This window comes from Lissotriton vulgaris, chromosome 6 (genome assembly GCF_964263255.1).
Source record: "Lissotriton vulgaris chromosome 6, aLisVul1.2, whole genome shotgun sequence".
NCBI classification, from domain to species: domain Eukaryota; kingdom Metazoa; phylum Chordata; class Amphibia; order Caudata; family Salamandridae; genus Lissotriton; species Lissotriton vulgaris.
Window position 1 is genome coordinate 1,294,259,138 of NC_141694.1, and position 14,390 is coordinate 1,294,273,527.

Consider the following 14,390-nt stretch of genomic DNA (forward strand, 5'->3'; position numbering starts at 1 on the left):
TGCAATTTTTCAGGAAACAAAAGCTGGGTAGACGAAGAGTGTGAAAACCTGAGCATACCCCAGTGTCCTAAAGGGTGAGACGTTTTCAGTTGTATACACATTATGCATGAAGTCTGGGTTTTAGATTTAGTTCTCTGGAAATGATTGTACAATCAAGTAATTTTATGAACTATTCCGAGTCAATCCTTTAAACATTTTCTTTGAAAACTGAACACTGCTGCAGTTGTTTTGGATATTTTTCACCTACAACTTTGCCTTTCTAATTATGATATCCTAGGGATTTGTTTTACAATTTATTTTGGTTTAGCTGGCATTGTGACTTTGGATAATTTGAGGCTGCCATTCAGTCTCTCATGGCATGTGTGCTCTGTGCCTAAAAGTGTGCTTTGACCCTTAAACCTAAGATACAATTTGCTAGAATAAATTGCTTAGTTCTTAAGTCAAACTGCAGTAAGTTGGGAAAAGAAGTTCATCCATGGTGTAAAAGTTAAATGACACGTGGGCTGCAGTGTGTATCTATTTCACCCATTTGTGGAAACTTAAAAACAAGGCATCCGGTTCAGGCTGCAGCATTTAACCCTGCACTAACACAGATTAACACACGGAACAGGAAAGTGTTCTGACATGTAGGAAACCCTATTTTTATATATTAGCTGGGTTTCCAGTCGGTGAGTATTGTAGACTAATCTAGAAACGTGTTATATGTTAGGGGTGTGTCCCTGCAACGAGTAGCTACGGAATGCTGTTTTAGTTCATCTGGCCAATTTGTAGTTTTTTTTGGCAAGGTATGGTTGAGATTACATTTTCATAATTTTGGCTAAAAATACAAACAAAAAATTTAAGCGTGCCATTAAAGTTTCTTTTAAATATTTTTCACAAAATCAAATTCAATAGTGAAGGTATATTTTTGAATAATTGGAAAGGCAATCTTACAAAATAATGTTTTCTTCTGCCTCCAAGTTTATCATTGCTTCAATTCTACTGGATTTCCCCCTAACAGTGTGTATTCTCCGTTGAGGCCATGAGCTACCCAGTCAGAACAATATGACCGCTTCTGTGACTAGGAATGTTGGGGACTGGTTATCATTGACCCCTGATATTAGAATTTGACAGTTTTGAGTGGACAGGTTAAATATATGCCCAAAGCTGAATTAATACGTTTGACATGGGTCATTAAGGGCATATCAGGAAGAAGCCTTTGGCTAATGACCCAACATTCGCCTCGGACCGTAGGAGGAAGAATCTTGTTCCTGGTCAGTCAGAGGGAGTGGATCCGGATTTCCATAGGGCAGAGACTTAAAGGATTCTGGGAGCTCTGAATACAGGATCCTAATGCCATCCTGAACAAAGACTTACGGGAAAGTTTATAGATCGAAATACCGGAACTGTTGCAAAACCTGAATGACTAGTTGGAGGACTTTTTTGGGGGGGGCGGAGGGAATTTGAACCTGGAGCTGCCACCAATCATGGAAGATTATGTCCAGACCTGCCTGCAAATATGACTGAGCTGTGACCTGCTCTCCATGTGCTCCCAAAGTGGTGATTGCCAAGAGAGATTTCTTATCCTGCCCCCCCTGACATGGTGTGGGATATTCCTTTCTGATTAGTGGTGTATTTTGTCCACAGATAAATCTAGGGTGTCACACTGAGGGGAATAAAAGTAAGACAATAGACGAATGCCCGCAAAAATCTTAGCCACAGGCACGTCTTCATGCTGATTTTCAGTCCATTGGTTTCTCCTCACTTTACCACTACAGACATGATCCCACCATATGCAAAAGTAGTCTTGGTCCTTTTCTCTTAGAAGCAGTATGACCCACACTGAGAGGCCAGGTCATCTCTAAATGAAAGCAAAAGGAACCCCAGACCTATATGGACCATTGTGAGCCACATCAAAGTAATGCAGTTTACGCCATGTGGCACAGCGATCACCAAACTGGCGACTGGGCATACTTTTTGGGTATCATACTGTACAAAACGTAAAGCGGATCATGGATGAAGTGCTTGCAGAAGTCTCTGCCACTGGGCTGGTCTGGTGCTCCTCCCAATCTATCATTTGTTTGGCCGCAATGCTCCAACAAATGGGGACTAAATGTAAGCAAATTTGCCTTGTCTTGCTCCAGTTGGAACAAACCAGTCTTATTTGCCAGGTTCGGTTACCTCAGAACAGCATCACAAGCATCCCCAGATGAGTATTTACCTTGTTGGACCTAATGAATAGGTTACAGGTTGAGCCTTGGAGCTCAGGGATGACAGACCACATGTTTGGGTATAACTGTCAGACTTAAAATATCAAACTGAGAAAAACGAAAATTGTTATTGATGGATTTCTTGCATAAATCCCAGCCACTAACCGTGGCTCGACCTGCCTATGCCAAACCATGATTTTTTGCCCATCATGCCATTCCAGACGGGGTCCAATCTTATGTAACTCAGACTGGGACAATCACCTGCAAGAACTGTTCATCCTGAACTGCCAGGCTTCTACTGAATAGGAACACAAGCAATCACAGACTGGTTTCAGATTTTTTGAGCCACATCGGTGAGGTGCAACTTCAGTCCTGTGGCACAGTGAGTAGGAGCCCCGTCTGGGCATCATGCTGAGGAAAACCAAAAGGGTGATATGTTGTATGCTTGAAAATGTCAGTGACTGGGGATCACTCAGGGCTGCGTACCTGTTCATTGTTAATGTACCCACAGTGCAAGAAAAACAACACAGAGTTAATGCATAATATTGGGCTGGATAAGTTCCATCTTACATTGCTACTGCATCTCCCTAAGAACACACAGGCCCACCACAAACAGTTTAATAATGTATTCTACTTTTTTAAAGGAAAATACTTATTTTGAAGAAACTGGCCATCAACACTTATGTACTTTCTTCACAGTAGGCAAAGAAAGAAAGACATGACTAATGGTCTAAGTGGAATAGGTACCCGGGAATTAGTTGAATATTCTTGAACATTGTCCAGAACATTGCCAACATGCCTCTTTTGAGTGGCCAGTCTTAACATGTTCAAGGGAATCCATTCAGCATGAAAAAGTTATCTTAGCTTGGACAATCAAAAGGGAGATTTGTCTCAAGAAGTTTAGTTCCACATTCTAGATAAGGTTTGATGATCAGGTATTTCTGGACTGAGAAGATATCTGAGGTGTTTTAAGTATTTTTTGAGAGCCCATGTAAGACTTATTTTAGGGCCATCTGTAAAGAAAATATTTTCATTTTTTTGCCCAGTTATGCTAATTCAAGCAAGCCTGATTTCAAACAATGCTAAGTGTATAAACTTTCAGAATCAGACTCACACAGAAACAGTTGAAATATGTGTTGCCGGGGAGCAAAACATTCTTACAATGACACTGGGTAGAGGGAGACAGTCATATAGGAAGTCATAGAGAGAGATGGGTTTAGATGTAGAAATTGAATAGGCAGTGGTCACATAGACAAAGTTTACTTTCTCAGGGTGCCCCTTGAAAGGTTAGGGCTCTTAGCAACTGCCTACTTTCCATAAAATGTTTCTGCTCTATGCTGTGCACCCAGTTTATTCTGATTCCTTTTTTATTGTCATATAGGGAGCTATGTAGAATTGTGTAGGGTCTGAAGGCAGTGTGGCCGCATTTGTCCATCCAGCTGTAGAGGGATATTTGGTGTTACCTATGCATGTTGATTTCCTATCTTTCTGTTAATTTTGTAAAATTCACTGATGAGTACATTGCATTTGGGTTTCATCTGTACAAAAAGGCAATTGTTCTAACTTACATCTGTCCTTTACGGATCTTAGTCCAGCGTTTCATCAAGTGAACAGGACTAAACTTTGGTACAAACTAAAATCTATGTGCCTAAATTTCTTGAAACAGCTGCATTTCAACCCACGTGCTAATGTGAGATATGGCCCCATGGACAAATGCCCAGATAGCTTCGATTTAACTAGTGGAGTTTGACTTGGCTGTGTACTGCCCTAGCTCTTTTTCAGCCTTTGCACTAATCAACTTGATAAATGCTTAAGAGGGCACAAGAAGGACAGCCCTAGTTTGGATTTAAAATGTATCCCTGTCTTACTTTACACTAACAGTGCAGTTTATTTAACTAGAACCATTAATCATTTGATTAATGGTTGTTTCTTTCATGGATGACTTAAAGATAGACACTAATGTGTTCAAACCTTCATTATAACAATGGCCCAAATCCATGAGATTTCACCATTAAATCTAAAGTTTGTAACAAGTAATGAATTTTCCATATTTATGGGTTCCATTTCAGAACGGTCACAGGAGAAGCAATTTAATTTATTCTAGAAATCTTTAATGCATGCAGTCAATGGGGGCAATTTTATAATTTTGCATCCCATGTAGCGAACAATCCTATATATGTAAGGAAATATGCATAGTACAATAAATGTTGCTACTGTTAACTTTAAGAAGCTTGTGTTTGGGGCACCATTCACATTGTTAGCTTGCAAGTAGAAGACAGATTTTGCCATTATCTACTAAGACGACACCACAGCACATTACGTTTCATTTGTCATGAGTTAGGCTATCTGGAGGAGAAAATTAAAGTATCCTCGTATCTCATATGAACTTACAGTTTGAACCAGGAGATCATTATGATTTTCCTGAATACTGACTCAAACCATACATTTCTTTGGATAAATGTATCAAATTGACATTCCACGAATTACATTGACTTAAGTCTTATGATACATCGCAGAATCTCTCCAAGCTGGATAGAGTTTAGGTCAAAAGTGTGTTATTGAAATGGAGACAAACGCTTTGGGACAATACTGTTTGAGAAATCATCTATCGGGTCAATTGGGATCCTTAAGACTGTTATTGGATAAGTCCCTGTTAGAGGTGGAGTTTCTGGTGGCTAGGGTTTGCCCCTAAGCCTGGCAGAACCCACCATTCTAGTCAGGTTAAAGGAGTTACAGACCAAAGATAACCCCTGCTTACCCCCTTGATAGCTTGGCAGGGCAGTCAGGCTTATCCCAGAGACAAATGTGTAAAGCATTTTCACAGCACACACACACACACACCAGAGACACAATAGATACACCACAAAAGAGACTCCACACCAGGTAATATAAAAATATCTCTTATATTTTATATAAACATATAGATCACTATAACTTAAACCGTAAACTACTTTGCCAACTAGGCAATTGTCATAACATCAACGGTGGTGCATTAACCCCTCCCACGCTGGTGACGGAACCGCTCCGCCATGCCCCTCTGGTGGGCTGTGCTGGTGACGGAACGGTCCCGTCACGGCCCACTCGCCGCGCCTGCGTGGTGCTGATTTCGCGCCTGGGCGGCGCGTTCTATTGAGCGGGCGGGCCGTAACGGAACCATTCCGTCTCAAGCACAGCTCACCCGAGGGGCGTGACGGAGTGGTTCCGTCACCAGCGTCGGAGCGCCGCGCGCCCTGCCCCTTAGCACTGCAGCGGAAGAGCCGCCGCAGCAAAAGGGTTAAAGTAGACTTATAAGTTGCATAGGTCATAACAACACCCTCACTGTACATTATATGCAGTTCCTGAAATGATACTCTTTATCCTGTCTGTATAAGGTAGGAATACAACATACATCATAAATGAGGGACTAAAATTCAAATCAGGTTAGGAGAAAAGAAAACGCATGAATCACCAATTTGCACCCTAAACACGAAGCCACAGCACTTCTGCGCAACTCTTACATGATATACAGTTATTTTGGGCCAACTGTAGGGCTCATGAGCTCCTGGGCACCCACTACAGGTAATCTGGTAACTCACATGTCACCAGAAACCTCAATCTACAAAACAGGGGATCCTCAATTGAGGACGATCCCCTCAATCCTCAGCAAAGAATGCCCCAGAGGTAAAATCAATGGGAAGACCTCACTGGGTCCCCGTGTGTAATGTGCAGCAGCCCGAGAACGCACAGTACTGATTCTTCACCTAGAACGCCCCAAAGAAATGACGAGACCTTGCTGGGTCTCCCTACCTCGAACAGCACAAGGCAGCTGCCTGCATCCATACGGTGGAGCGGCCACAGTAACGCCATGCTCTCTTGTATTGCCGGTGTTTTGTCGTCCAGCCCGCAGGCCCCATAGCAGCTGATATGTGCACACCAGCATGCTGTGGTTGCAAAGGCAACTGGGATGGGCACCCACACCGCTCACAGCTCGCCGCGGTGCTTCAGGTCGGGTATGTGGCTACAGTCTCTCATGGTGGGCGTGTCGGTGATGCTTCCGTCTTGATCAGAGCTGGGGAAGGCAGGGCCAGGCTGGGCTCCCTCTTCAGCCCTGCACAGCGGGTGGCTTCGGCAACCCGGGGATGCCCTTCAAGGCTTTCTTTTCAGCTCCTTCCAAGCACAGACCACACTTGTGGCAGTCAACCGGAATTGCAGGGGAACCCAGTTGTGGTTTCTTTTTTCTTGATCAGTCACAGCTTGTTTGCAATGCCCACAATGCACTGTTCTTTTGGCCTCCGCTGACACAGCAGAAAACTAAGTGCTAACACGCATTTCTTCTGTAGGGCCAAAAACAAAGCAGGACTTTCCACACACTTACTTTGGAAAGAGTTATAAGAACCGTCCAGTCCTTCTCCTGCTCCAGACAAGAGAAGCAACTGCAGACTGACACACCCCAAACGCAGCAGGGGCAGCGCTCATCACTCAGCTCTCCTTCTAGGCAGGTTCCTTTAAGATCCAGCAAGGATCTGGTGAAGTCTTTTGTCGAGACTTTCAACAGAAGGCAAGCACACACAAGCCCTTGGAGATATTTTCTAGCAGGATACCACAGCAGAGCCAAAAGAGTCAGTCCTTTTCCTCTGCCCACAGATAGAACCAGCAGCTGCAGGCCAATCCACCAATCACACACAGAAAGGGTACTGCTCTTTACACAGCTCTTCTTATTGGCAAGATGCTCTTGTTTCCAGAAGAAATCTAAAGTCCTGAGGCTTTATGTTCAATACTTATACCCCAATTTCTCATTGAAGTTTTAGTTTCAGAGTCCCTGAGCTCAGTAGAAACCAGTTCTATCTTCCCTGGTCCAGCTTGACCACAGGGGGTGGAGACATCATCGTGGAAAGGCGAAACAGCCTATTCAGGTGCTAGTGAAAACCCCTCACACATCTCTGAATGCAGAAAGGTCTATTCAGCCTGGCTATGAGTCACTCAGGAAAAGCAGTACATACCTCAACCCCTTATGTGAATGTTTAGAGTGAATGCACATCCCCAGCTCATGTCACTCCAAAACCAGACGGTGAATACACAAACAGGTAGAGGCACACAGAATGGTAAAGCAAGATAATGTCCACTTTCTAACAGTTAAACAGGGGGTGGTGATGGACAGAGTTTCTGAATTAAGCAGAATACTCTCACCCAGTCAAGAGATCAGGGCTTAATCCAACACCGTTTTTTAGCTCACTGCACCATCCCAGCTCAGAACCTGGCTATATGCAAATTAGTCTGTCCCTGGCCCAGTGCATCATGGGAACAGGGCAAACCAAACTACCAAGCCAATTCTTTCACTGGGAAGGAAACAAGCTTCCGGGGACCGGTTTCTGGCATTTCAGCCGTCTTCGGCCCGGCTTGCTTGAATCCTGATGGTGCAATGAGCAAGGGACTCACGTCTGAGTATATGAGAGTATTCTGCTTAATTCAGAAACTCTGTCCATCACCACCCCCTGTTGTTTAATTATTTTGTCCACCATAAGCGTGGAAGGGTATACTCAGACGTGAGTCCCTTGCTCATTGCACCATCAGGATTCAAGCAAGCCGGGCCGAAGACGGCTGAAATGCCAGAAACCGGTCCCCGGTAGCTTGTTTCCTTCCCAGTGAAAGAATTGGCTTGGTAGTTTGGTTTGCCCTGTTCCCATGATACACTGGGCCAGGGACAGACTAATTTGCATATAGCCAGGTTCTGAGCTGGGATGGTGCAGTGAGCTAAAAAACGGTGTTGGATTAAGCCCTGATCTCTTGACTGGGTGAGAGTATTCTACTTAATTCAGAAACTCTGTCCATCACCACCCCCTGTTGTTTAATTATTTTGTCCACCATAAGCGTGGAAGGGTATACTCAGACGTGAGTCCCTTGCTCATTGCACCATCAGGATTCAAGCAAGCCTGGCTGATGACGGCTGATAACCAGAAACCGGTCCTAGGATGCTTGATTCCGGTCCAGGGAAGACTTGGCTTGGCAGTTCGGTCTGGACTGTTCCCATGAGGCACAGGGTCAAGGCTGATTTGCATATGGCCATGTCTGAACTGGGGTGGTGTGGAGTGCAAAACATATGATGGATTTAGGCCCAGATCTCTGTACTGGGGTGAATGTATGACATTATTCTGCATTCTGTCCATCAACTGTTGTTTTTGCATTTGTCACCCCGAGTGGGAAGGGTATGCTCAGACGTGAGTCCCATGCTCTCCACACCACTGGAGTCCAGCTATCCTGGCTGATGACGGCTGATAGCCAGAAACCGGTCCTAGAATGCTTGATTCCGGTCCAGGGAAGACATGGCTTGGCAGTTCGGGCTGGACTGTTCCCATGAGGCATAGGGTCCAGGCTGATTTGCATATGGCCATGTCTGAACTGAGGTGGTGTGGAGAACACAATGGATTTAGGCCCAGATCTCTGTACTGGGGTAAATGTATGACATTCTGAATTCTGTCCATCAACTGTTGTTTTTGCATTTAAAGCTGAATTGCTCCAAGACTGAGGTCCTCATATTTGGGAACAATCCCAAGCTCTGGGGAGCAAGCCATTAGCCTGCGTCTGTAGGACCTTTTCCGCCTCCGGTCCCAAGGGTTAAGAACTTGTGTTTTACCATTGATAGTAAGATTTCTCTTGCAGCCCAAGTGTCTGGAGTCACCTCGGCTTGCTTTGCTGTCCTTAAATGGCTAAAGAAAATCCTTTGGCTAAGTCCACCAACTGCCCAAAGATGCGTCTTGCAGGCCTTGGTGATATCCTGACTTGATTATAGTAATGTACTGTATTTAGGTGCGAACAAGGCCTCCCTCCGCCGTCTCCAGCTTATTCAAAATGCGGCAGCCCACCTGCTTTTTTGGTTGCCTCGGTACGCCTCTCTTTCCCCTCTGCTTCATCAACTTCACTGGCTCAAGGTACACACACGTATTGAGTTCAAGGCCCTTTGTTACATGTTCCGAGCTCAGCGCGGCTTGGCCCCCTTGTACATACAAAGCCTTGTAAAGCCTCACCAACCCACTCGTAAACTGAGATCGGCCAGCCTTTCTCTTTTCTCAGTTCCTAGAGTGCAGCGGACAGTATGGAAAACTGCTCGTTCTCTTACCTGGGCCCTAAATTGTGGAATTCCCTTCCGTTGGAACTCAGGACCTGTCGGTCTCTCCTGGCCTTTCGTAGAAAGTTGAAGACTTTTCTTTATAGTCAATTTTAATTCCTTGCTTCCAACTTACCTCAACCTCGCTTGTCCTGCTCCGTGCTGGGAAACCCTGTTGGGTAGCTGTGCGCTTTATACATTTTTTAAATAAAAAAAATGGCATTTTAAAACTGCCCGCGCAGACACTGCAATGGCAGATTTGAGACTCATATCCAGGGCTACTCCTGTGGGTGACACAACCAGTGCTGCAAGCCCACTTGATTATAGGCCCTGGCACGCTCAGTGCATTTTACTAGGGACTTGCCAATAAATCAAATATGCCAACCACGGATAACCATTCAGAATCACAATTTAAACAGAGAGCATATGCCATTTAGCACTGATCAGCAGTGGTAAAGTGCCCAGAGCTCTATAGCCAACAAAAACCGGGTCAGAAAAACTAAACCTGCTGATCAGGTTCAAAGTGGCTATCATCCATCACTTAGTGTCCTTCTCCAAGATGAGAGATGCTTTTAACCCATGTTCCTGTAACAATTTGTCAGTTCAAACTGCGATGCAGTTGTTTGTGTTTTCTACAGCTCAACATTTAGGAAATATGTAATTACTGTGCTACTCCGCAAGTAATGTGTTAATTATAGAGTGGCCTTCTTAAGTTTGCCAATGTTGTTGTCCCAGTTAGCTTGGCATGCTGTGGAATGTTTTATATCCTCAGCCATAAAGTTGAGATCCGTTCAGGATGGCTAATATGAAGTTTAATGAATTTGTGAATTGCTGGTTTATTCTGTAGTGTTTTACGGTGTTTTTACCAAAATAAATGTTGTTGTTGTTATTGTTATTATTATAATATTTATTATTATTAGAATACATGGGTTTTTGCAATCCTTGTATAAAGACATGTCTCTGATTTATTTATAATTGGTGCCTAGTGATGCACCCAGTCACCTAATATAATGAAATTACATAAAAACTCAACTGTAATAAATGACTACTGTTGAGTTCTGACATCACAATACATGCTACAAGCGCCAGCAACCATGGAAGAGGCAGATCAGTTCACGGAGCATAATTAAAGCAAAACAAAACTATGCTTTTCTTCCTACTGCTCTGTATTTATGGCTGTATAGTGCCGAGCAGAAATTAGATATTTATGGCAACATATTCATGTTTTGCACTCCTTAGTTAATTTTAGAAAAGTTAGAATATTTGTACATGTTTCTATGCATTCCAATCTACTGCACCTTTTTAAAGAAATGACTTGTATTAAACTGATTCTAATATCTTTTTTAAACTAATATCGAACAGCTTTTTGATTTGTTTAATTTTTAACTAGACAATCTATGTTTTCTTCATGTTTGCAAATATGCTCTCACTTTGGTATTAACGAGCTGCTCACCAATTATTTAATTGGTTTGTTGGGCATGTGATGTTGTGACCTGTATTATAAGGAATGATGTACCCCCTGCCATATCTGAGGGTATCGCAAGTCACTTCGAAGTTCCAGTACCATAGAAAGGAACTTGACCTTCTGCCTCATTCCTCTGTATGGACATGGAACTCCTCTGTGATCTGCAATGTCCATATAATGTACTGCAGGGGTACTTTATCCCATATATTATTATGCAGTTACCTAATGAGTTCACAGTAGCCATCTCATAGGTTTGGACATTGTGCCTCATTGTAGGCTTCTCACTGTGAATTCAATCTATGTTGGTTAAAAAAAATTGCTCAAAATCAGTGTGTGTATATATTTTATTGTTGAGATTAATGTTTAATTGCCTATGGATTTGGAGTAAATGATCCAGTGCATACATCAGTGGGTTTAGTGCAACGGTGATTCTCTTACATCTGGGGAGATGTATAATGACTGCTGCCTACTCTGGCATATTAATTACACTTTTTTTTAAAAAATACAAAAATGCAGGGATTTCATGACAGTGATGAGACCACTGGCAGTCAGGTGTTGGTGGCACAAAGTTGCCTATCCTCACTGAGGAATTGGTAGAGGACTTATTTGTTCCTTTCCTTTGACCATTTAAATATTCTCTTGCTTGTCAGAGATATCCCTCTCTAGGGGATGTCGTACAGCAATGACCTCTCACGAGGTTCCAAGCTCGCCTTCCATGATAACAGGAGAGTAAAAGATACATATTTGCTGGTTTATGTAGGATAGAAGTATTACATTCATAATTATTCTATAGAATATTGTTTTCATTTTTTCACATAGATATTCTACACACAAACATGTATATATGCATACATATGTATATATTTTTACAATATATAGGTTTATACACACACACACACAGTTATTTGAAGAAGAAACCACACCTTTTGTATATGGTATGGGTATACATATTATATGTTACCTTCATCTAGTCCTCAACGAGGCCTAAGGGTAGATACTTCTGACCTCATATGACAAACCTACAGTAATTTTATTTTGCCATAATTTGCTAAACAAAATGCAAAGCCTGTCATTTTGTAAATCACAGACTTTACATCCACAAATTAGTTTAGTACATTTGACCTTGTCGGATTTGTAGGCTGAACTGAAGTGAGGGTCTGTGGGAAAAGCAAACCGGTCAACCCACCCTCATGACAACCTGAATCAAGCTACATTTTCGGTGCTCACGGTTACTGAAAGGTACTCTGAAAAGGACAAGGGATGACTCTGAACTGCATGAGATGTGGTTTATATGCCCAGTCGCTACTATTTTTGCTGAGTAGCAGAATCGTACCTGATTTAGTAAGGAGTAAGCCTTATAAGAGGTGATTTTAATGCACATTACATTAACTTGGAAAGATAAACATGTATACTGGCTTATAAAGAAGACTATGCCTGAGACACTCTCTCTCAAGCAGCACTATATATGAACAACCTCAGCAGTATTGCAAGCTCCAGTTGGAGCCAATCTTCCCTAGATGGTAATGGCAAAAAAACAAGGTCTCATGGAGACTGTGTCCAAAGTCCACATTAGAGGTGAGAATCTTGAACAATTTAAAAAATGGAGCGAGGAAGGGAAGACAGGAGAAAGGGACTTTTCATGATGATATGCGTCCACCTTTTGGTTGTGGCTATTCTAGGGACCCAATCTGATAGTTCTTTTTAGCAGCATATGAGTGTAGAGGTGAGAAAATGTGTTCTTTTTGCGAATCACTTAAACCAATAATTTCCTTAGACACATCGTAACCACAGACAACTACGTAAGGTTAGTTTATCTATTACAAATGCCAGAAATAACAACATAAAGAAACCTCAATCGAAAGTGTAAAAGTACATTGGAATTAGCATAAAGCCAAATCTGCATATCCAATAAGTAAAACAATTAATTCAAGAAGCAAAATGAAGAGGATCGAAGAAGCACGAGTCCAAGTTTTCCTGCATCGAGGGTTGATGAATATAAAGCATTAATCCATCCCTACACTAACTCTAAGGTGACATCCCTACTTAAGCATCTACTGGAAAAGGAGTGAACAAGGTGTCCGCCTGTGGAGTATTCCTGAGAAGTATCTCCACCATCGATGGATCAGATAGCATAAAACTATTGAGACAGAGCTGGTTATAAGATGCTCTCTCTCTGAAGGAAGAAGTGGTCACTTTCCCTACTCAACAACACAATATTGTAGGTAACTTTCCCAAGATCGTAACCACAGACAACTACGTAAGGTTAGTTTATCTATTACAAATGCCAGAAATAACAACATAAAGAAACCTCAATCGAAAGTGTAAAAGTACATTGGAATTAGCATAAAGCCAAATCTGCATATCCAATAAGTAAAACAATTAATTCAAGAAGCAAAATGAAGAGGATCGAAGAAGCACGAGTCCAAGTTTTCCTGCATCGAGGGTTGATGAATATAAAGCATTAATCCATCCCTACACTAACTCTAAGGTGACATCCCTACTTAAGCATCTACTGGAAAAGGAGTGAACAAGTTGTCCGCCTGTGGAGTATTCCTGAGAAGTATCTCCACCATCGATGGATCAGATAGCATAAAACTATTGAGACAGAGCTGGTTATAAGATGCTCTCTCTCTGAAGGAAGAAGTGGTCACTTTCCCTACTCAACAACACAATATTGTAGGTAACTTTCCCAAGATCCTTTACAGGTCACGCCATCTACTCTGGGTACCATCCTAAGGGTAGTTTTCCATGGGACAGCGGTGTTCTTATGTTTGCAACAATTTGTCCTTGTTTCTCAGGCCTTCTCCTGTGTGAAGCACAGCGACCTTCCTTTATCGACTCGAGCTATAAGATGTAACTGCTTCTCTCCTTACCTGACTAGTAAAACAAAGACAATATTCTACCTAACAAGGCACTTCTTTTACCTGCAACACAAAAGGTGAGAAAAAACTAATTCTACTGCACACATGAAATTCAGCTATTAAATCTAAAGCAAGCATTTCTAGGGAAACGCATTTCAGGCCTACAAGATTCAGCTAGCATAAGAAACCAGCACAATTTCTATGATATTTCACTATCTTGTTTTTCTCTTTCATAAACATTTTTATACAACAAGAAACTCTTTGGCTGATGAGTCTAAAGACACTGACCTAATACAATCAAGTTATTTCCTTGATTCAAAACATCTGCTGATAATTGTAAAGGAGGATCTACATGTTTCTAATCTCTGTTTCTCTTGGACTTGTCATCTAGGTTCACAAAGCCCCCTGTCCTTATCTTCTCACTGGATGGTTTCAGGGCTGAGTATTTGCATAAATGGGGCGGATTGCTTCCTGTAATTAGCAAATTACGTGAGTACCATTTTATCCCTACTAACTATATTTTGCTTGCTACTAATTGCAATGATTTGTTGTGAGAAAACATTTTTGGCTGATGTGATATCAAGATATTTAGAAATGGCACTTTATTATGACTTTAGAAATAAGGGCCAACATTAAGACCATCTGGCCATCTGCGGCCAGATGTGTCATTTCCATTTCCAACCTGGTATTTGCAGTTGCATTATAACCTAATAGTACACATCACAAATTGTCCATTCGCAGGGTGGCATAAAATGACCTACATAATTAATTTTAATTAGTTAGGTCACCATTTA

The 14,390-nt window shown here is 42.2% G+C and overlaps 1 protein-coding gene across 1 annotated transcript in view; it reads left to right on the forward strand.

Annotated features, from left to right (window-relative positions):
* Positions 1-14,390, forward strand: part of ENPP1 (ectonucleotide pyrophosphatase/phosphodiesterase 1) — a 612,613-nt gene that overhangs the window by 189,962 nt on the left and 408,261 nt on the right. The window contains exons 5-6 of the mRNA XM_086927432.1: positions 14-74; positions 13,988-14,085. Coding sequence (XP_086783558.1) covers positions 14-74; positions 13,988-14,085 — 159 coding nt within the window. The remainder of the gene's footprint in view (positions 1-13; positions 75-13,987; positions 14,086-14,390) is intronic.